At 44.6% G+C, this 23,109-nt stretch overlaps 3 protein-coding genes across 4 annotated transcripts in view; all 3 read right to left on the bottom strand.

Moving 5' to 3' along the window:
• Positions 1-361: 361 nt before the first annotated feature.
• Positions 362-4,627, bottom strand: LOC144036996 (class I histocompatibility antigen, F10 alpha chain-like). Its single transcript, XM_077548069.1, has 7 exons — positions 4,429-4,627; positions 3,090-3,356; positions 2,675-2,953; positions 1,391-1,690; positions 1,207-1,314; positions 1,106-1,123; positions 362-1,013 (listed from the first exon to the last, which is right to left on the bottom strand). Exons 1-7 carry the CDS (start codon positions 4,490-4,492, stop codon positions 898-900), a joined length of 1,152 nt encoding a protein of 383 aa, XP_077404195.1. The 5' UTR covers positions 4,493-4,627; the 3' UTR covers positions 362-897.
• Positions 4,628-4,826: 199 nt separating this feature from the next.
• Positions 4,827-10,045, bottom strand: LOC144036997 (stathmin domain-containing protein 1-like). Of its 2 annotated transcripts, XM_077548071.1 has the most exons (6): positions 9,260-10,045; positions 8,344-9,188; positions 7,220-7,350; positions 6,547-6,825; positions 6,088-6,210; positions 4,827-5,664 (listed from the first exon to the last, which is right to left on the bottom strand). In XM_077548071.1, the coding sequence occupies exons 3-6, from the start codon at positions 7,277-7,279 to the stop codon at positions 5,434-5,436; spliced, it is 693 nt and encodes a 230-aa protein (XP_077404197.1). In that variant the 5' UTR covers positions 7,280-7,350; positions 8,344-9,188; positions 9,260-10,045; the 3' UTR covers positions 4,827-5,433. The 2 variants fall into 2 exon arrangements, with proteins under 2 accessions (XP_077404197.1, XP_077404196.1); XM_077548070.1 differs by having other exon boundaries at positions 8,344-10,045.
• A 10,345-nt stretch (positions 10,046-20,390) lies between these two features.
• LOC144037109 (class I histocompatibility antigen, F10 alpha chain-like) overlaps positions 20,391-23,109 on the bottom strand; it is a 5,533-nt gene continuing 2,814 nt past the window's right edge. The window contains exons 4-8 of the mRNA XM_077548256.1: positions 22,704-22,982; positions 21,420-21,719; positions 21,236-21,343; positions 21,135-21,152; positions 20,391-21,042 (exon numbers count right to left, since the gene is read on the bottom strand). Of these exons, the coding sequence (XP_077404382.1) occupies positions 20,927-21,042; positions 21,135-21,152; positions 21,236-21,343; positions 21,420-21,719; positions 22,704-22,982 (821 nt within the window). The 3' untranslated portion in view covers positions 20,391-20,926. The remainder of the gene's footprint in view (positions 21,043-21,134; positions 21,153-21,235; positions 21,344-21,419; positions 21,720-22,703; positions 22,983-23,109) is intronic.

The following is a 23,109-nucleotide window of genomic DNA, read 5'->3' as shown; positions in this document are numbered from 1 at the left end:
TTGGTGCCTCTTCTGCTGGTCCCAAGTGAATGCTCTCTCTCATATGCACAGAGAGCCCGTTCCTAAAAAAGAAAAGAGATAAAAAAGCCCACAACTCCTCCTTTGGGTCAGCCCACAAACAAGCTGAGCAAGCGGGTACTGTCGCTTTAAGGTGGGGATTAAAATCAGGCATGTCACGTGACATGTAGCAAAGAATATGCTCTTGGTAAATAAACAATAACATTGTATTTTTTCATGAATGAACATAAAAGGGTCCCCTCAAACTGTACTGTAGTATCCAAGAGGAAACAGCGCCATCTTGTGGACGACTTGACTAATGACATGCCGTCTTCATGTGAGATAGCAACAAAAATAAATGTGGTCCATTTTTTAAAATCCTTTTATTGGTCCAATATTTACATCGCAAGGTTTAATAAGTGCAATCAACAACAGTCTCACATTCTGATAAACGTACCAATCGACTGCTGATTGGTAACGTGAAAGCAGTTCTGGAAAAATGTGGAATCAGGTAAGGATGATAAGAGGAGGAAAACCAGCAATCGAAAAATGTGACATAAATCTAGTATTGCTATTCAACTGCTTGATACCAAGAAAGAAGAAATCCTTCTCAACATGTGACTGACGATTTCATACAAATCAAACGGACAAAAAGTTCAACCTGTGGAACTCAAATAAATCACCAATACTGTACACCAAAAGCATGTAAAAACCGTTGAGTGTCTAAACAGGAACGTCAGAATTGAAAAATTCTCTTTCTGTTTTCAAATCCAAGCACTTGGATGGAGACGTCTCTGTCGTGTCCCGACACCTGCACGAAGACGAGCACAGCAAATGGTGGACATGAATCCAGAGTCCAAGAACACGTGGAGTCCGTGTCAGCTCGCTCGCCGTGTGACGTCACGAGGAACTGGTCCCGGAATGGGCCTCAGGAACCGACTCGGAAGCAGGTTCGGCATCAGGCTCGGAAACCGACTTTGAGGCCGGCTCGGGATCGGGCTCGGAAGCGTCAGCAGCTGCGGGACGCAAAGATAGCGAGAGATGTGGAGCGTTTTTTCGCAAAGCTGGACATCGGACCTGGACAGGACTGCGAAGATGTTTGACTTACAAGCTGGAGCGTAGTTGGCTGCAAGGAAGAAAAGAGGAAGAAAGTTGCGACTTGTGATCCCGAATGTTGCCGGCAGGCAGGCCAACATTTGCGTCCCTCACCTGGTGGGCTTTTGTGACGCTTGACGAGGAGCACGAGCAGCGGCGCCAGCAGAGCGAGGAGCGCCAAGGGGACAACAACGGCCAGCGTCACCTTAGTGGCGTCTTCCTCTTGACCAGACGTGAGAAGGAAGACGTGTGAATGACACGCAAGGATCACGTGTGTGTGCGAGCGTGCGTGCGTCACCTCGGTTACTCAGGATGCTTCTTCTGTCCAGCTTGGTGACCATGTCGTCCTCGACGCCGGCCAGCTGGAAGACGCATTCGTAGCGGCCCTCCGCGTCGGCCGGCAGCTCCGCTTTCAGGTGGGCCGTCGTCTGGAAGGTTCCGTCGTGGTTGGGGAGGAGCTCTCCCATCTCCACGTCCTCGTGGAGCTCCTCGCCGTCCTTCCTCCAAAACAGGACGGAGTCCGCCGGGTAGAAACCGCTGGCGTGGCACGTGATCGGCGACGAAGGCGTCTTCTGCAGCAGCGACACCACCGGCAGCTCTGCCGGGCAAGGGATGGAGAAATTGTGTGAGAAGAACAAAGAAAGAAAGGTGGGGAGAAAGTGGCAGATGGAGTGGATGTGTGAGAGGAGAACAGATGTATAAGAATAACAGATGGAGAAAATTTGTGGGAGAATGACAGACAGAGAGAAGGTGTGAGAGGAGAAAGCTATAGAGGATGTGCGTGAGGACCAAAGACGGAAAACAAGCGTGAGAGGATGACAGGTAAAGTGAATGAATGAGAGGACCAAAGAAGGAAAGAACAAAAGATGAAGAGAACAGAAGACAAGAGAGAAAGTGGGAGAATGACAGAGAGACCCTGAGAGAGGACAAACTTGAAGAGTAATATGAGAGGACCAAAAAAGGAAAGCATGTGTGAGAAGAGAAAAGATGGAGAGAAAGTGAGTGGATGACAGATGGAGAACAAGTTTAAGAGGAGAAACCACGGAGAGCAAGTCAACTCAGAAAGATAACAGAGAATATGTGAAAGGAAGAAATATAGCCATTATGTGTGAGAGGACAAAAGATAGAGACAATGTTTGAGAGGGGAAGTCAAGTGTACAGAGATGTGTGTGAGGGGAATGAAGATATAATGTGTAACAAGGAAAAATGTAGAGATGTGAGGTGCAGAAAGATGGAGAGATGACAAAAGACGGAAGAGAACAAGGTGGAGAGAAAGTGAGAGGATAATCAATGAAGAGAACATGAGTGAAAACCAAAGATGGAGAGCATGTGTGAGAGACAGATGGATAGAAAGTGTGAGAGCAGAAAAATGGCCAGAAGAGGATCGAATATGAGAAAAAACGTGTGATGGAAAGATGGAGAGAATTTGTGGAAATGAGGAAAGTTGGAGTGCAAGATGATGAAATTAGTACACGGAAATAGAGAACATGCGAGGTGAGGAAAATGGAGAATGTGTGAGAGGGGCAAGGCGAGAGTGCATGTTGCCATGTCAGCCGTGCTCCTCCAGGGGGCGTGCTGGTACCTGTTCTCATCAGGAAGTCCCTCCCATAGCTCACATACTTCTTCAAGTAAGAAGGACAAATCTCAGTGTAATAATACTTCAGGTGTTGATTCCAGACGTCGTCTTGGTCCCACTTGTGTTTGGTGACGACAGCTTGCGGCTTAACTGCGATCCATCTCAGTGTCGACAACTCAAACGAGATGAAGTCTTCGCCGTCGTAACTGTCGTGTCGCCAACCGTAAACCTCGTCAGTCTCGTCGTCCCATTCGCAGCCATACATCGTCTGGACCATGTGAACACCTGACACACACACAAACACACAAAGCAACCTTACTTCTGCACATCCGACTTGAGAATGTGTGAGTGTGAATAGTTAAAGCAAAAAGTATTCACACATGAAATGTTTTTGTTGTTAGAAAGTTGAATGTAAACAAACCTCCAGTTTGGTTGAAGCGCTCTCTCACAATTTCAATGTTGACTTTGTCGACCTGCTCATTACCAATACTCATCTGTGTTTCTCTCTCCCAGTAGTGCGGCTCCTCGTCGGTGATTTTGTTCATCCAGTCCTGTTTGGCTTTTGTTTTCCTGCTCTTGCTGTCGTAACGAGCAATCTGAACGCCGTCAACATAACCAACCTCCAAGTACGCTGGCAAGTTTGGAATGTGAGAGGACGCAGTTTGGAAATATTTGAGCGTGTGAACCACTGAAAGAGAAAACAAAAACATTTTGTTTGTTTGACGTCCAAACGATTGACATATTGTTGAGGAAATAATTGTTTTTATTGTTGTTAAAACACATATTTGTCTTTTGCATTCATTTCAATACATTGATTGATTTCAGCTCATTCTTACACACAAACCAAACAAACACTTCCTTAATAAGTTTGCTTATTAATCCTTTATTACACAGACATTGCTATTTTGTATGTAAAGTGTTCCCTCGTTTCTCGCCTGTGTTACTTTCCCGTTTATTTTATTTTCCGTTAATTATATATATTTTTTTGTTTATTTATATATGTTTTTTCTTTTTGGTATGATTTTTAGTTTTCTATGAAAGCTTTTTCATTCATCATATATGTTCTTTTTTCATTTACAGTCATTTTTCCATGAAAAGTATTTTTTTTATTTGCTTATACAACACAGTATATATATTTTTTGTTTATTCTAAATGTTTTTTCGTTCATACTATATTTTTTCATTTATTATACAGTATTTAAGTTAAGTATATTCAAGAGGAGATTAATTCTGTTGATGAAATATTCCAATACAACCCTTACAAGTTTGGAATGTGAGAGGACGCAGTCAGGAAAGACGTGAGAGTGAATCAGTCAAAGCGAAAACAAAAACATTTTGTTTGTTTGCTGTCCGCAAATTCTGGACTGTCAATATTTGAAATGATTTTGTATTCCAAATTAATTCAAAAACATATTTTTTATAGGAAACATTTAAGACACTAAACTTTTGTCTTTTTTTGTGTTCTTTTAAATGAAGTGAATGATAATTAAAGTTGATTTTTACAAACTTTTCAATGGATATGTCAAGAACAGACAATCAGAATTCATGAATTATGAGCACTTCTACATGTTACAATTTTAATACACTTGTCGATCACGTTTGCTATCTATCTCCTCTACGGTATATTTAATCAATAGATGACATATTTTGCATATTTCAGTTGATTATTTGCGAGTGTTGTGTTGAAGAAAGTTTGCAGTTCAAGTGTTGCTTCCTTCAACTAAGACGTGAAAAATTGGGAGAGTCAACTTGTGCACTTACCAGGCGTCACGCTGTGGATTTGCACAACCACCACAAACAATCCCCACAAGTTCATCTTCCACATCTTTTGCTCCTTTCGGTCCCGCGTCAAAGCAAACCAGAAGACGCCGCTCAAATACCGTGAAGGCAACAAGGAAGCGGCTATATTTCGATTTCGGTGAAATCACGTGACCACAGATCGGGTGACGTCAGCCGCGCCTCAGCGCCTACAAACAAATACAGATATAACTTGAAACAAGGATTTACAAACAAAACCAAAAAGCTGTATTAAAGGCAAAGTAACAAAACTTTATGTATTGTTTATTTGTTGTCATTTCCAAGATAAGCTTTGAATAATAAACTGTTTATCAGACGCGATCCGAACGAAAGTGGCAAAGGTCAAGTTTCTTGGCGTGAGACGCACAATTGATGACACGCAAACAGCTCGGATTCGCATTCAGGTGCGCAAAGAAAACAAGATTTGCAGTTCTTTTCCAAATGGATTTGAACCGCTTTCGATTGTAAAGAAATATACTGAATGAAATAAAAAAACAAAATCAACTGAAAAAAAAAGAAAAAAAGAATACATTTTAAACAATAAAAATAAATTTGATCAAATAAATATATAATGTAAAAAAAATAATAACATTGAAATAATTATAATACAAATAATGGCAAATATATCAAATAGGAAAAAACATAAAAAATAAAATGACCAAAATAATTTAAAAAGAAATGAAAGCACAAAAACTTAATGAAATAGGATTTTCATAAATACATTTTTGGTCTATATACAAGGAACACAAATTCTTACATCACAGAAAAAAAAACCTCAAAAATATTTTATATATTATAATAAATGTTATTCACCGTTTTGAAGTGTAAAAAAATACTTTGAAACATGATTTCAATTAAAAAATAGAACTTTAAAAACTAACTAGAATTGAGACACAATGGATTTTAAAAAATGGAGTTTGATGTTGTGAAGGAAGAAAGACTTCGGCATCGTCACTTCGTCCTCTTGGTTCAAAAAATCTCCTTGTCGTCTCCTCGCTGGAAGCTGGAGTCGCCCTCCAGCTCCCCCGAAGCCGAGAGGAGCTCAGCCACCTCCATCAGCGTGGACTCCTCATCATCACGGCGCTCGTCTCCCGCACTTTTTCCTCTCTCGGGTGCTTGTTGCACGCGTTCGAAGGCGGCGGCTCGCTGGATGCGGGCCGATTTGTTCCTCAAACGGGCCATCAGCTCGTCTTCCCGTGACTGAAAACAGAAGCGGAGACGTCATTTACAAAACTGAAGGTTGGCTCTTAACGTGGAACCTACAGTGACTATAAAAAGTCTACACACCCCTGTTCAAATTATTTTGTGATCGGGGGGAAAAAATTAAACCAAGACTTGAAAACTTTTTCCACAGTTAAAGTATAACCTTTAAAACTCAACTGAAAAAAGGGGGAGAAAAACACCACTGGCGATAATGTGGTTGCAAAAGAGTGCACACCCTCTTACAAGTGGAAATGTGGCTGTTCACAATGAATCAACAAACATTCCATCTCGTGTTAAATGGGAAACACCTGCCACCATTTCAAGTCATTTTAATTAACAGTACACAAGATTAAATTGACATGTTCTAGTAGGCTTTTGATGACTTTTTTGTTGCTTTCTAGCAGGTGTTGTGCTAGGAACCTTGCGTCTATCGTTGGTGAGCCGCATCTTCTCCTCCATCTCCTCCTTGCTTGGCAGACGTTTGACCCTGAGGGACTCCAGTCTGGCAGGGGGCCGGCGTCTGATACCATCGCTGTCGTCCAGCTAACACACACACACACACACAAATATGTAATGGAACCATTTTTTTATGCTGTACATGACTTTTTGTCTCATAAACTCACTTTATTTATTTTCAAATGGTGGTCCCATATAGTATAATTACATTTACACATTAAGATATATTAAATCCATGGGAAAATATGAAGTGAAACAATGTTTCAACCAGCGTTCCCGTTTGAGTCACTTGTTACTAGGCAGATTTTGTGGTTTTCTCACATACTTCACAAGTTAAGAATAAAGATATAAAATACCCTCAAGAACGAAAAAATTTTGTCCAATTGTGGCTGATCTCGGGCTCACCGCCCCATATCTACCCACCAAGATGGTGTAGGCCTGCCCGGAGGCCGCCGTCTCTCTACTGGGTTTCACCGGGATGATCCCCTCATTCTGCAACTCTTCCAGGATATCGCTGGACGTGGGGCGCTCTTGCATCGGGACGTCCCGCCCCATTAAGCCAGGGGGCTTCACGGGCACCTCGCCGGGTAATGTCTCACCGGGTAACGTCTCGCCATTCTCCACCGCCACCACCACGCCACTATCCTCTGTCAGTTTGGACACAGCCGAGTCGCCGCGGTTACATCTGCTTCCCGGGTCGTCCTGGTGACAGAGCACACAGTGATAGCTACTGTACTTACCTTCAAATTTTGTCTGTAAAACACAGAACTATTTGGCTGAAAAACACAATAAATGCTTCATTTGTGTGTTGAGTTGCAATTGAGAATCTATGCTAATTTCTGTTAGCGCATCGATGGCATTTCACATTATACATTAGCATTAAGCTATTGATTTTGTGTTTTTAAAAATAATTGCTAGTTGGCAATACGTACAAGGTTAGGTTTATATATTTTTGGGAAACTATGCCGTGAGTTGTTGACCTCTTAAGTTATTTTTAACATTCGCATGACTTAAAAAAATATATATATATATATATATATATATATATTCCCAACTGCCACAGAGGGGGGCGGGGTTAACTTTTTTTTTTTCTTACCTCGTCCGTGGGTCGTAAAGGTTGGACCACCGTGGTGGCGTTAGAGCTGCCGCATCCCATATTATCCGCTTCAGACGTCCATGGAATGGACACAAGCTCTGTTAAGCGCTACTTCAGTATTTCTTCTTCTCCTGTGTGAGAAAAAAAAGTGCCCGACCCGTTCACGGCGACATTCCTTCACGCAGACCCCACACCGAGCTTGTAGCTTAGCGTTGCTATGGCCGGTTGCTACAATAAATCTGACCCGTTTGAAAAGGAGCCGCCCGGGGCAAGACACTGCAAAGTGGAGTCATGATGACTGGATGGCCGTCCACCGTTACAGAAAACAACACGTAATCGCATCCCCCGGGTAAAAACAAAACAAGCAAAAAGCTATAAGAACACCTTTACAGGTGTGTGGGTGGACAGTTGGGACACTGATACCAGGAAGTAGCGCCCCACGGCAAAAGCCGGCAAAATCACCCACGACATTACAGGTGTTGGCCAACCACGTATTCAAGACGTGTAAACATTTATCTAAAACGAGGAAATTGGTTACTTCTACAATGGCAACGCAACCGTACGTCAAGTGTCCGCTTGACAAAACGGTTAGCATTTTAATAGCATTCCAGCAGTAGGCAGAATATGGCTCGTGTCAAGCAACATATCGCACACGATGGACTATATGCCACGGAGGAGGCGGGACTTCCGGGTTTTTACCCATCGACTACGTGGCCGCCATATTGCAAAGGTCAAAAGACGAGCAGCTCAGCAGCATCTAATTAATTGCCTAATAACATTTTTGGTTTTGGAGTATATTACCATTGGTATTTTATTTCAACAACACATTTTAGGGATGTTGTACTCTACAAGGAAGATACCCAATTAATTGATGAACAAAATCATTGTTTGGTTTCAACACATTGCCACAAACCAGCAACTTCGGAGGCATTTTACTCTAACAATAGCCCTTTGATTGTGCACCGAAACATCACTTTTAAACTGACAGAAGTTCATCTGTTAAGGGGTCATCCCACCCTTGGCCTTTCTTCCAGATGGCTTCAACTAACACTTTGGCACGTGTTGTGTAGGGAATGAGAAAGCCTAGTGGGTCGTATTGACTTGCGAGCACGCGGTACACATACCTCAGCGGCGAACCAAGGCATGGGCAGAAGGAACAGAGGCCTCAGACTCCAGGTTAGCAAAACCCATTTGAATGGGGTGAGTCCTGTGGCGTCATGTTTGGGTTCTGTTTTCCTTGTGTGTCTCCCTTGGTCTTGTCTATGTGTAATCCTGCCCTTCCTCATGTGAACCAATCAGTGCCCTCAGCCACTTGTGTCTTGCCCCAGGTGTGTCTTGTTGTGTCGTTAGCGTCTGTGTGTTTTGTCTCCTGTCTCCCCTCTGTCTGTGTTGGTTCTTTGTCTTTTCCCCATGTCATGGTGCTCGTTTTTGCCTTGTTGTTCCCCCCATGTTTTGATTCAAGTTTTGGTTTATCTTGTAATTTGGAGGATCGCCTTTTTCATAAAAATTAAAGTCCCTTTTTTGCATCAGCTGCATCCTTGCCCGGCTGTTTTTGCTCCCTGCATCTGGGTCCTCCACCAGACCTCAACCTTCTTGTCATGTGGCAGAAGTAGACAGCGAGTTATGGGCAAGCTCAACCCAGACCAGGCGTTTGCTCCACGTTGAAGGGTTCTGGGAGACTAGGCACCGGAGACCGGTTTCTAATTGTTGGTTGAGGCGCTCTGACTGGCCGTTAGCCTCAGGGTGAAAAGAAGCAAGACACAAACTGGGGCCCCCGGTCCGACACTATGTCTCTAGGCAACCCATGAACTCGAAAGACGTGGTTAATCATGACCTCAGCCGTTTCCTTGGCTGAGGGAAGCTTAGGCAAGGCTATGAATCTGACCAATTTAGAAAATCTGTCGACTACAGTGAGAACTGTGGTTTTACCTCGGGAGATGCGGAGTCCTGTGATATTTCTGCCCATGGTCTGGAAGGAATAGGAAGGGGCTGCAGCAGGCCCATGCGTGATCTGGTGGATGACTTATTTCGGGCACATACCGAGCAGGCGTCGATGTACTCCCGGACCTCTGGCTCCATGGAAGGCCACCAGAGTCGCCGGGAGATGGCGTACACTGTCCGTCGGACTCCCGGATGACAGGAAAGAAGTGAGGTGTGGGCCCAATGGATCACCTGTGGGCGCAGCTGCACTGGGACAAATAGTCTATTAAGCGGGCATCCATTTGGTGGAGTTGCCTCACCGTTGGCTTGTTTAACGAACTTCTCGATTTGCCATGTCACGGCTCCAACCGCACAGTTCGGCGAAAGGATGGTCTCTGGTTCCTTAGCTACAGGCTCGGGGTCATAGAGACGAGACAGGGCGTCGGGCTTGGCGTTACGAGACCCCGGCCTTTAAGTGAGAGAGAAGGAAAAACGGTTAAAGAACAGCGCCCACCTGGCCTGGCGTGGGTTAAGTCTTGTTAACATTGTTAACATTTTTACTGCTTTATTTTACATTTGAACTGTTTTACATTTCATTATAGATGTGTTGATGTAGGTGTAATTATGTCAACCTAATATAACCTGATGAGTAATGCTTTTGACCATTCTGTTATATTTTCTTGTCTTTTCCCAGACATGAAAAAGTTAATATGTTTCTTTGTATATCTAAGAAGTCTAGTTCCTGTTCGTCAGAAATCCGGTTTTTGAAAGTTCAAGGACAATCTAGTATACAGTGGTACCTTGGCTCACGAACTTAATTGGTTCCCACAGAGAGTATGTGAGCCAAAAAGTTTGTCTTCCAAACAAGTATTTCCCATAGGAAACCATTGAAATGAGAATAATCCGTTCCCAGGTCCGCATAAAACACAATTTTCTACTAAAAAAGCCTTAAAACTACACAAAATATACCTTATTTTATGTATAATAAATGTGCTATTGTATTGTAATTAAAGAAATACACTGTACTGTATAATAAAGTGTTTTTATTTGCAAAACTTGCAACTTGCCTTTGTGATGGTACAGTAGTTGAAGGCTTGATGGAATGAAGTGGGAGGGGGAGGGAGGGAGGGAGTTACTGTTTGGAAGGAGAGTCCTCCGGTGTGGCTTCTCTTCTTTGCTTCTTAGGAGACTCTTTATCCTTGTTGCTGACTAAAAACCTCTTAATTGACACCTGTTGGTAGACTTAGCGTACTGGTACTGGGACGCTAAGTCACACAAACGCGCACCTCGTTCGTGTTTGTCGATGATCTCCTTCTTCTGCTCGACCGTAATTTTCTTCAATGTCTTCTTAGGCTTAACACTAGCCTTTTGTGGGGTCTTTTTCGGTCCCATGGTAGCAAAAGTACACTCCAAAAGTACTCCAAAATGTCTACCGAACACAAACCACGTCCGCACTCAAACAAAGGGGGCGACGAACTGGGACGCCGTGTGCGTGTGGCAGCTTCTCGTGATTTCTCGTGTCGCGTGATTTGGTTCGTCCGCCGAAAACTAGTTCGTCAGCCGAGACAAAACGTTCGCGAATTTAATGTTCGTGAGGCGAAAAGTTCGTGAGCTGAAGCGTTCGTGAGCCGAGGTACCACTGTACTAGGAGAATTTAATCTGATTTTGTACTTTGAGGGAGGGGGAGGCGTTTTCTAATAAAAATCCCGTGTCTGAGAGAGACGACACACATTTGAACAGAAACATGGCTTGGTGAAATTCCTTTGTGTCATCAGAAGCTTCTGATTAAAAAACCTTGCAAGGATCCTCTTCACGAGATCTCAACTCTGATTTATTTGAACATGCGAAAGATTACAAAAACAAGGGTAATCTTACAGTCTCTTGGCTTTGCGTATGTATTCCAGGTTCTTGTGATCGGCCCAGACCACAAACGGATGTTTTGCCCCCTCAAGCCAGTGCCTCCATTCTTCCAAAGCAATTTTGACATGACACAACAAGGCTGTTTTGGACTCAGACGCAGAGGAAGAGGTGGAGGGTAAAGCAGCTTTTAATTAACAAAACAAAAGCTCTTCAATGAGAGAGGAAAAATAAAGACTATACAAACATTAACTGAAAGCGCTCCAAAAGGGAGGAAGTTCACAACTACATTCAAAAACAAAAATCACTCTATGACTAAACAAAACTAAGCTATACAAAATTACAAACAAAGGTTCTCTCACGAGACAAGGCAAATAAAGGCAACAAGGCAATTGGATATCAAGGCTGTGGTCTATGGCAGGCTTCAGTGGCTCAAACGAAAACACTTCGGCACAAGACAGGGAAAACGCAGACTATTTAACACATGAGGGTAATGGGGAACAGGTGGAAACAATCAGGGATCAGGGTTGACACAGACACCACACGAGGAAGGGCAAGTGACCTGAAACGAGAGGAGTCCGACTTTTCACAATAAAACAGGAAATGACAAGACACCCTCACCGCGGTGTGACATGACAGCCAGAAACTCTCTGTCCCCAACATCATAGTTTCGCTCTGCCTTGGATAGTCGTCGTGACAAGAAGGCGCAGGGATGCATTTTTCCATCCTTCTCCGCACGCTGAGACAGGACAGCTCCGATCCCTTCATTGGACGCGTCCACTTCCACAACAAATTGCCGTTGTGGATCTGGCATTGTGAGGATTGGTGCTGTGACAAAGCGTTATTTGAGTGCTTGAAATGCGGCTTCCGCCTCCGGGGAGCGGCTGAACCTCACCAGAGGAGAGGTGAGGGCATGCAGAGGGGCAGCTATTGCGCTGAACCCTCTGATGAAGCGTCTGTAAAAGTTCGCAAACCCAAGGAATTGCTGAACCTTCTTGCGGCTAACAGGTGTGGGCCAATCCCTCACGGCGCTACTTTCAGCCGGATCCATCTGTACCTTCCTGGGCTATGACAAAGCCTTGACATAAAGTTTGATCTCAAGCAGTCTTTGAAGAACCTTGGAAACATGGATTTGATGTGTGGCGAGATCTGACGAGTACACAAGTATGTCGTCTAAATAAACATACACAAACTGGTCCACAAAGGCTCTCAAAACGTCATTAATCATGGCCTGGAAAGCAGCAGGAGCATTAGTGAGACCGAAGGGCATGACTAGGTACTCGTAATGGCCACTAGGTGTGTTAAACCCTGTTTTCCATTCATCCCCCTCCCGGATCCTAATGAGACGGTATGCATTGCGCAAGTCCAATTTGGTAAAGATCTTAGCTTGTTGAAGATTTTCAAACACGGATGACATGAGAGGGAGGGGGTAGCGGTTTTTGATTGTAACGTCATTAAGGAGGAACCATCCTTTTTCCCCACAATAAAGAAACCTGCTCCCTCTGGTGATGACGAAGGACGAATCAGTCCAGCCTTCAGGGAAGGTTCGATATATTCCTTCAGGGCCGCCTTCTCTGGTCCTGAAACAGAATATAGGCGTCCCTTGGGAATGGTGGAACCTGGAATCAGCTCTATGGCACAGTCATAGGTACGATGCGGTGGGAGCGACATGGCTTTGGTCTTGTTGAATACCTCCTGGAGGTGATGGTAGCAAGGTGGCAGGATGCTCAGATTTGGGAATTCAGAGTCTGTGAGGGAATTAACAGAAATATGATTAACAGTCGTAATGTCCGCTTCCTGAATTGGTGAACCAACCCGACGGCTCACACAATTCTTTCCCCATCCCAGAACTTCACCAGCCAACCAGTTTACATGGGGGTTGTGTTCACACAACCATGGGTGTCCCAGGACCAGAGACTGAAACACATGAAAAACTAGGTGCTCCTTATGTTTGCCAACTTGGAGCTGGACGGGTTCTGTGATGTGTGTATTGGTGAATAACTCACTAGCATTTAGCGCCCTAGCCTTAATGGGCTTAATTAGCGGCTCAGTCTTGGCACTAAAATGTCTCACAAGCCCCCAGTCTATCAGGCTCTCATCTGCCCCAGAGTCTATCGCGTCATGGAGGTCCGTGGAAGTGGTGCGGTGAATGATTTTTACTGGTGTGAATTTTCGTGGGGCCGACGCTGGAGTCGTAACTTGACTCACCGCTTTGGTCCTTTTGGCTGGGCAGGTGGCCACGAGGTGATACGATACGATATACTTTTATTTTCCCCGTGGGGAACTTTTTCCTGGACTGCGTCCATCTGCAGTTACAGTAAAGAAAAAACAACAGAATAGAAAGAGATCAAATTAAAGTTAAATAAGAAGTGCAGCAATAAGTAGAAGACTTCCCAGAAGTCTTCACAGAAGTATACATGTGTAGAGAAGTACATACATGAGGACTGCACACACCCAAACACACACACACGTGAGGAAAATAAGTATTTCACCCCCTGGTGATTTTGTGAGTTTGACCCTTTACAAAGAAAGGAACGGTCTATAATTTTCATGGTAGGTTCATCTTAACAGTGAGAGACAGAATATTTAAAAAAATCCCAGGAAATCACATTATATTAATTTTAAACATTTATTTGTCTTTTATTGAGGAAAATAAGTATTTCACCCCCTACCAACCAGCAAGAATTCTGGCTCCCACAGACCGGTCATGTGACCAGGAGGCACACACATTAGTCCTCTTACTTAATTGGTATTCCTACTTAAGTTCCCGTTACCTGTATAAAAACACACCTGTTCACAGAATCAATCAATGCATCAGATTCCAACCTCTCCACAATGGGCAAGACCAAAGAGCTGTCTAAGGACGTCAGGGACAAGATTGTAGACCTGCACAAGGCTGGAATGGGCTACAAGACCATTAGCAAGCAGCTGGGTGAAAAGGAGTCAACTGTTGGTGCGATAGTTAGAAAATGGAAGACACACCAATTGACCATCAATCTCCCTCGGTCTGGTGCTCCACGCAAGATCTCACCTCGTGGAGTGAACCGGATCATGAGAAAGGTGAGGAAACAACCCAGAACTACACGGCAGGAGCTTGTTGATGATATCAAGGCAGCTGGGACCACAGTCACCAAGATGACCATTGGTAACACACTACGCCGTAATGGATTGAAATCCTGTAGTGCCCGCAAGGTCCCCCTGCTCAAGAAGGCACATGTACAGGCCCGTCTGAAGTTTGCCAATGAGCACCTGGATGATTCAGAGGAGGCTTGGGAGAAAGTGCTGTGGTCAGATGAGACTAAAATCGAGCTCTTTGGCATCAACTCGACTCGCCGTGTTTGGAGGGCGAAAAAAGCTGACTTTGACCCCAAGAACACCATCCCCACCGTCAAGCATGGTGGTGGAAACTTTATGTTTTGGGGCTGTTTCTCTGCTAAGGGTACAGGACGACTTCACCGGATCGAGGGGAGGATGAATGGGGCCATGTACCGGGAAATCTTGGGTGAGAACCTCCTTCCCTCAGCCAGGATATTGAAAATGGGTCGTGAATGGGTGTTTCAGCATGACAATGACCCAAAACATACAGCAAAGGCAACAAAGGAGTGGCTCAAGAAGAAGCACATTAAGGTTATGGAGTGGCCTAGTCAGTCTCCAGACCTTAATCCTATAGAGAACTTGTGGAGGGAGCTGAAGCTTCGAGTTGCCAAGCAACAGCCTCGAAATCTTCAGGATTTGGAGAGGATCTGCAAAGAGGAGTTGGGTCACAATCCCTCCTGGGATCTGCGCAAACTTGGTGACCAACTACAAGAAACGTCTGACCGCTGTGCTTGCCAACAAGGGTTTCTCCACCATGTTTTGCTAGGGGGTGAAATACTTATTTTCCTCAATAAAAGACAAATAAATGTTTAAAATTAATATAATGTGATTTCCTGGGATTTTTTTTAATATTCTGTCTCTCACTGTTAAGATGAACCTACCATGAAAATTATAGACCGTTCCTTTCTTTGTAAAGGGTCAAACTCACAAAATCACCAGGGGGTGAAATACTTATTTTCCTATATATACTGACAAAAGTCTTGTCGCTTATCCATTTTGTAGAAACACCAGCTTGTAACCTGACTTTTAATTAACCCATTGGTTTTGGAAATGGCTCATATAAAAGCTAAAACCCTCCCAAATGATGTTTAACTCTTTGACTGCCAGACGTTTTCAGAAACGGGATGTCGCCAGTGCCAGCCGATTTAAGCATTTTGACTGATCTTTCAAGGTCCACAGAAAATGTTGTGTTTGGACTATGGAAACTGAAGGAATATTTTGATTACTATATTAAGTGTAATCTTTGCATGTCCAAATAATTGTATTCAGGATCTGATGAAGAAGTTTTCTTGCAAGAATTTATTTAGAAGCTTCTAAAGACACCGTTAGGACATCCACGTCTGAATGCGACGTAGACCCCCCAAGAGTGTGACAATTTACAGAACATCGACTCATTTATACTCAAAAGATAAAAGGTTCCTCCTCCCGGCTCTTGATTGAACAAAGGGCAGACATGTCATCTCCTAGATTGAACAAAGGTGTAAGGTTGATGGTAAACAGACATCTTTATACAGTTCCCCTTCTTGATTGGGGGAACAGAAGTAATCAAAATCTGACCCCAGACCTTCAGTCCCTCAGTGACAAGAGACTCTGACACATCATGCACATTGCCCCTCCAACAGCATTGAGGGTACGAAGATCAAATAAAGTTCACAAAATCACCATCCCACTGTATTCTTTTTAAACACTCATGATTATATCACATTGATATGCCTATAAGTAAATTCAAAAACAGTAAAACATCAAATTGAAAATATTAAATGTCTTCAAAACACACATACTACCAAATGAAAGATTGAACTCTCATCTTTCATCAGAAAAAAAAGTTTGTTTCTACCTTATTCCGTTCTTCTGTAATCAACAATAGAAAATGGTTAGTTTCACCGAAATGCTCTGTTTTGAAACATGAATGATGCCACAAACACCTAAATTGTGCTTTACTTCTGTAAAACGCTATCACCAACAATGAAAAAGTGTTTTTTGGTTGCAAAATACATTTATTTCCATTCAACAGTGTAACAATTTGACAAAACAATTTCGCAAACTATTTACAAATGTGTGCAACTGAGGTACTATTTACAATTATGTGGATGTTTCAAATACAGTTTTTCTTTTTGTAACGCTCCCATGCGTGCCCAAGGAGACGCAGCAGGATTTGCACAACAGATTAGTTTCACTTGCGATGGCTCCTTTCGCGTGCAGACGTTACACTTTCTTGACGGCCTTTTTTTTCCGGGGAATAGCAAGTAGCAGACTGTACCCACTCCTCCGATGAATATGCATTGGACTCGGGGTACTCTTCGTCGTCCGATTGAACGTCCGCCTGAGCGTGCTCGGTTGTGCTCCGCTTTTTCCGGTGTTAGCATCGCTAGCCGGTGAACCTTTATGACGTCGTCATAGCCGCCGCGTCAACGCTTGCAACTTCAGCGTCAACCTCGGAGTCACCATCATCATCATCGATGATGATCATCGTCGTCATCAATGTGCTCTTTAGCGTTGGTCGATGCCTTTCGTCTTTGAAAAAAATTCCCAAGTGTGAGCTGCTTGCAACCGGTTGCCATTGTTCGCTTCTTCAGCCATCTAGCTCCGCCTCATGTCTTCTACTGCTGCGTCAATGCTTCCAACCTCGGAGTCACCATCATCATCATCGATGATGATCATCGTCGTCATCAATGTGCTCTTTAGCGTTGGTCGATGCTTTTCGTCTTTGAAAAAAACTGCTCCAGCGTGAGCTGCTTGCAATCGGTCGCCTGTTCTCTTCCCTTCCCCAGCCATTGTCCCCTCTAGCTCCGCCTCACGTCTTCTACTGACGCCTTCCCAATCTTGTCAAAAGAGAGTCATTGCTGCCATCTAGGGGCCAAAAATAGTCATTAGGCTAACTAGATCTGCTTGAAACTTTGACCACAGCTCGCCAAGGCTTTCCTCCACCCGTTTCAAAAAATAAAATAAAATTAATTGGATGGCGTCTTTTAACGTCATTGGCGGCCCTCCGTAGGTTTTTACTTGACGTCTTTTAACGTCCATGGCAGTGAAAGAGTTAATATACAAAAATAAATTTGCCTAACTGAAGAAATTTTGATCATTTAATGAACACAGAAAGGTCCGATTTTGGCAAGACAAAAGTTTTGTCGCCTACAAAAAGTAATGTGAAAATGGAACAAATAATTGACTTCAAATACAAAAAAAAAGTTACATAACATCAGAGAATGAAGTAGTGGTGCTGTGAGATCTAATATCTTGTATGACTTCCATGAGCTTGAAGGACTGCATCCATGCGGTTCGGCAATGATTCATACAATGTATTGATGAAGTCATCAGGAATAGCAAAGAAAGCCGTCTTGCATGCCTCCCAGAGTTCATCAAGATTATTTGGTTTGCTCTTCCATGCTTCCTCTTTCATTCTACCCCAGACATGCTCAATGATGTTCATGTCTGGCCAGTCTTGGAGCACCTTTGATCTTCTTCGCCTCGAGGAACTTTGATGTAGAGATGGAAGTATGCGATGGAGCGCCATCCTGCTGCAAAATTGGACCCCTTTTATGGTTGGGAATGTAAGAGGTAGCCAATACGTCTTGATGTTTTAGGCTATTGATATTGCCTTTGAAAGAGGAATAAAATGATTTGTCCTCTTTGCGTGTTCCAAAATTTGAAGATAGATTTAATGTAAGAAAAAACACCTTTGCAAAAATGATTTTTTAATCTAACAGAGATCTCTGGACATTTAAACAGCCTCTAATTCATCACTTAAACAGGTGGGATTCAGAGCGGCGAATGTAGTTCTTCCGCGTGTAGAATGGCTTCTTATAGTTAAAAGACCTCCTCTCTTTTATTTGTAGACAAAACATATCTCTGGGTACTTTTCCATGAGCAGTAGCGAAAACGAGGTCAGATGTGGGTGTGTGTTTGAGACAGACTCTGTTCAAGGACTAAATGGTTGTGGGCCTTGGCAAATGCCACCCGTTTTTTTAATTGCTTTTTGTTTAGTGCTGGTTTCTGGGCACTGATTCGGCCATTTCGAGACAGAATTCTACTAACTGTTGTGGTTGACACGGGGACTTGAGGTGACCAGGCCTGGTGGAGCTCTGCTGCAGTGGAAAAGGGGCTGGCCTTGGATTTTCGAGCCAACAAACGGTCCTCCCGAGCAGTTGTCTTGCGGGGTCTGCCAGACCTGGGCTTGTCAAAAACATCTCCAGTCTCTTCAAATCTTTGTCTTATCCTTTGTACTTGACGCTGAGACACATTGAAGGTGGCAGCCACCTCAGCAGTGGATCTGGTCTTCAGCCTCTTGATAATCAACGCTTTGGTCTCAGGGTGAATTTTAGGCATGGTGTCCGTGGTCAAGTTGCAGTTGATGTGAAGGTCTGGTGTGCTGGGGTTCTTTTTATACACACCCACTAATTGATTGGTCAACAGGTGAGGCTGGAATCAAGGATTGGGTGCATCGTTTGACAAGGCGACAAGACTTTTGTCTTTGCAAAAAGGGAATCAGTGAGCTTTACCAAGCTGTAACTGTTAGAATGCTTTTCAGCAGTTTCGTTTTGCACCAAAATATTATTTCAAAAGCTGTTGGGATTGAATTGAGCCATTTCTTGTAAAAAAAAAAATTGATTAGAAATATATTTCAGGGGCATTTAAAGTCAACTTGTACCCAAGCGACAAGACTTTTGTCAGGGACGTGCATGAGTATGTACAGCACGGCTGCATATATTCCACACACACAACATTGCACCATATATCTTATTGTGCTGAGTTAATGTTGCTTGTTAAGCAGTTTGATGGATGTCGGCAGGAATGAGATGATGATGATCTTGGTTACCGCAGTGAAATCACCGACCTTCCAGCTGTCGGCGCCGTCTGAGTGCGGAAGCGGATGGCATAGTCGCTCACGGAGTCTTTTCCTTGTTTCAGGCTGCTTAGCTCCCGGGCCTTTCCCCGGTCTGAACAGGCTGGATCAAAGACCCTCTGAAGGGCGGCTCGGAAGTCCGTGGGGAACTGCGCGCCCGCTCTGCCGTGGCTCAGGCTCTGGCTCTGAATAGCTTGATCCCCGACCCGGCACACGGCACGGGCGGAATCGGCATGGCTGCTTGAGTCTCTGGCACGGCAGGAGGGCTAGTGGTGCGACCCAGGTGACCCAGAAAGTCCTGTACCTGTGCTGTGAGCTGGACCATTTGCGCTGCCATGGCTGTTTGAAATCCCACTTGCTGGGAGAGACGGGCTTCCTGCGACCATTTGCTCCCTCTCTGCTGGGTCCATACTGGCCAAAGTGTACTGACACGACGCGGCAGATGTAGGACTCAGACGCAGAGATAGGGGTTTGAGGCCAAGGCAGATATATGGGGGGCAGCGGGGGCTGTGGACTGGGGTGCCCTGAGGTGTTGCGCTTGCTCTGTCCTGGCAGGGATCGACGGTTCCCCTCTTTGGTGGAGATTTTCATGCATGCAAGATCCACCACACCAGCATCTATCGAAACTCAGACACAATCTTCCTCAGGTCATTGAATCGGTGGAGGCTGGTGTCTGTGGATCTCACTCCGCTTCGTCTGTCCTTCCTTCTTTTCCTCAGTCTCTCCTTTGGTCTCTTGAGGTCTCCCTGATTTGTTGGAATTTAGAGGACTCTGGGGTTGGTGGCCTGGTGGGTGGTGTCTGGTCGGTGCTGGATTTCACTTTACTTTCTTTTCTTTGATCCTTCCTCGGGTCTCCTGACGGCCTCACGACTCTGGCTGGAAGTGTTCGGTTTAGGTGAACGGTATGGGATTTTTTAATAGGTTTTAGGCGAACTAATGAATACACACTCACACACATACATACAAAATAAGATTAAAAATTTTTTTTTTATAAAAGAGAGAGCAATGATGATGATATGATGATACCAGCCTGGTGGTGGTCAGGGGGCTTCTGCATCAGCATGAGGACAACTCGTGTTTGTCTTCTTCTCTTGTTGGTGCCTCTTCTGCTGGTCCCAAGTGAATGCTCTCTCTCATATGCACAGAGAGCCCGTTCCTAAAAAAGAAAAGAGAGAAAAAAGCCCACAACTCCTCCTTTGGGTCAGCCCACAAACAAGCTGAGCAAGCGGGTACTGTCGCTTTAAGCTGGGGATTCAAATCAGACATGTCACGTGACATTTAGCAAAGCATATGCTCTTGGTAAATAAACAATAACATTCAATTTTTTCATGAATGAACATAAAAGGGTCCCCTCAAACTGTACTGTAGTATCCAAGAGGAAACAGCGCCATCTTGTGGACGACTTGACTAATGACATGCCGTCTTCATGTGAGATAGCAACAAAAATAAATGTGGTCCATTTTTTAAAATCCTTTTATTGGGCCAATATTTACATCGCAAGGTTTAATAAGTGCAATCAACAACAGTCTGACATTCTGATAAACGTACCAATCGACTGCTGATTGGTAACGTGAAAGCAGTTCTGGAAAAATGTGGAATCAGGTAAGGATGATAAGAGGAGAAAAACCAGCAATCAAAAAATGTGACATAAATCTAGTATTGCTATTCAACTGCTTGATACCAAGAAAGAAGAAATCCTTCTCAACATGTGACTGACGATTTCATACAAATCAAACGGACAAAAAGTTCAACCTGTGGAACTCAAATAAATCACCAATACTGTACACCAAAAGCATGTAAAAACCGTTGAGTGTCTAAACAGGAACGTCAGAATTGAAAAATTCTCTTTCTGTTTTCAAATCCAAGCACTTGGATGGAGACGTCTCTGTCGTGTCCCGACACCTGCACGAAGACGAGCACAGCAAATGGTGGACATGAATCCAGAGTCCAAGAACACGTGGAGTCCGTGTCAGCTCGCTCGCCGTGTGACGTCACGAGGAACTGGTCCCGGAATGGGCCTCAGGAACCGACTCGGAAGCAGGTTCGGCATCAGGCTCGGAAACCGACTTTGAGGCCGGCTCGGGATCGGGCTCGGAAGCGTCAGCAGCTGCGGGACGCAAAGATAGCGAGAGATGTGGAGCGTTTTTTCGCAAAGCTGGACATCGGACCTGGACAGGACTGCGAAGACGTTTGACTTACAAGCTGGAGCGTAGTTGGCTGCAAGGAAGAAAAGAGGAAGAAAGTTGCGACTTGTGATCCCGAATGTTGCCGGCAGGCAGGCCAACATTTGCGTCCCTCACCTGGTGGGCTTTTGTGACGCTTGACGAGGAGCACGAGCAGCGGCGCCAGCAGAGCGAGGAGCGCCAAGGGGACAACAACGGCCAGCGTCACCTTAGTGGCGTCTTCCTCTTGACCAGACGTGAGAAGGAAGACGTGTGAATGACACGCAAGGATCACGTGTGTGTGCGAGCGTGCGTGCGTCACCTCGGTTACTCAGGATGCTTCTTCTGTCCAGCTTGGTGACCATGTCGTCCTCGACGCCGGCCAGCTGGAAGACGCATTCGTAGCGGCCCTCCGCGTCGGCCGGCAGCTCCGCTTTCAGGTGGGCCGTCGTCTGGAAGGTTCCGTCGTGGTTGGGGAGGAGCTCTCCCATCTCCACGTCCTCGTGGAGCTCCTCGCCGTCCTTCCTCCAAAACAGGACGGAGTCCGCCGGGTAGAAACCGCTGGCGTGGCACGTGATCGGCGACGAAGGCGTCTTCTGCAGCAGCGACACCACCGGCAGCTCTGCCGGGCAAGGGATGGAGAAATTGTGTGAGAAGAACAAAGAAAGAAAGGTGGGGAGAAAGTGGCAGATGGAGTGGATGTGTGAGAGGAGAAAAGATGTATAAGAATAACAGATGGAGAAAATTTGTGGGAGAATGACAGACAGAGAGAAGGTGTGAGAGGAGAAAGCTATAGAGGATGTGCGTGAGGACCAAAGACGGAAAACAAGCGTGAGAGGATGACAGGTAAAGTGAATGAATGAGAGGACCAAAGAAGGAAAGAACAAAAGATGAAGAGAACAGAAGACAAGAGAGAAAGTGGGAGAATGACAGAGAGACCCTGAGAGAGGACAAACTTGAAGAGTAATATGAGAGGACCAAAAAAGGAAAGCATGTGTGAGAAGAGAAAAGATGGAGAGAAAGTGAGTGGATGACAGATGGAGAACAAGTTTAAGAGGAGAAACCACGGAGAGCAAGTCAACTCAGAAAGATAACAGAGAATATGTGAAAGGAAGAAATATAGCCATTATGTGTGAGAGGACAAAAGATAGAGACAATGTTTGAGAGGGGAAGTCAAGTGTACAGAGATGTGTGTGAGGGGAATGAAGATATAATGTGTAACAAGGAAAAATGTAGAGATGTGAGGTGCAGAAAGATGGAGAGATGACAAAAGACGGAAGAGAACAAGGTGGAGAGAAAGTGAGAGGATAATCAATGAAGAGAACATGAGTGAAAACCAAAGATGGAGAGCATGTGTGAGAGACAGATGGATAGAAAGTGTGAGAGCAGAAAAATGGCCAGAAGAGGATCGAATATGAGAAAAAACGTGTGATGGAAAGATGGAGAGAATTTGTGGAAATGAGGAAAGTTGGAGTGCAAGATGATGAAATTAGTACACGGAAATAGAGAACATGCGAGGTGAGGAAAATGGAGAATGTGTGAGAGGGGCAAGGCGAGAGTGCATGTTGCCATGTCAGCCGTGCTCCTCCAGGGGGCGTGCTGGTACCTGTTCTCATCAGGAAGTCCCTCCCATAGCTCACATACTTCTTCAAGTAAGAAGGACAAATCTCAGAGTAATAATGCTTCCTGAGTTGATTCCAGACGTCGTCTTGGTCCAACTTGTGTTTGGTGACGACAGCTTGCGGCTTAACTGCGATCCATCTCAGTGTCGACAAGTCAAACGAGATGAAGTCTTCGCCGTCGTAACTGTAGTGTTCCCAACCGTCAACCTCGTCAGTCTCGTCGTCCCATTCGCAGCCATACATCCTCTGGACCATGTGAACACCTGACACACACACAAACACACAAAGCAACCTTACTTCTGCACATCCGACTTGAGTATGTGTGAGTGTGAATAGTTAAAGCAAAAAGTATTCACACATGAAATGTTTTTGTTGTTAGAAAGTTGAATG

Source organism: Vanacampus margaritifer, chromosome 17 (genome assembly GCF_051991255.1).
Source record: "Vanacampus margaritifer isolate UIUO_Vmar chromosome 17, RoL_Vmar_1.0, whole genome shotgun sequence".
NCBI lineage: Eukaryota > Metazoa > Chordata > Actinopteri > Syngnathiformes > Syngnathidae > Vanacampus > Vanacampus margaritifer.
The sequence above is the reverse complement of the archived record's forward strand: the minus strand, read 5'-3'. Positions and strand labels throughout refer to the sequence as shown.

Excerpts from the sequence above, each read along its gene's own strand:
- LOC144036996 (XM_077548069.1), bottom strand. The coding sequence starts at position 4,492 with ATGTGGAAGATGAACTTGTGGGGATTGTTTGTGGTGGTTGTGCAAATC. Across the intron at positions 2,954-3,089 it reads GCGCTTCAACCAAACTGGAG|GTGTTCACATGGTCCAGACG; the intron begins GTTTGTTTACAT and ends TGTGTGTGTCAG. Across the intron at positions 1,691-2,674 it reads GGACTTCCTGATGAGAACAG|AGCTGCCGGTGGTGTCGCTG; the intron begins GTACCAGCACGC and ends CTTGCCCGGCAG.
- LOC144036997 (XM_077548070.1), bottom strand. The coding sequence starts at position 7,279 with ATGGGATGCGGCAGCTCTAACGCCACCACGGTGGTCCAACCTTTACGA. Across the intron at positions 6,211-6,546 it reads GGCAGGCCTACACCATCTTG|CTGGACGACAGCGATGGTAT; the intron begins GTGGGTAGATAT and ends TGTGTGTGTTAG. Across the intron at positions 5,665-6,087 it reads TCACCAACGATAGACGCAAG|TCACGGGAAGACGAGCTGAT; the intron begins GTTCCTAGCACA and ends TTCTGTTTTCAG.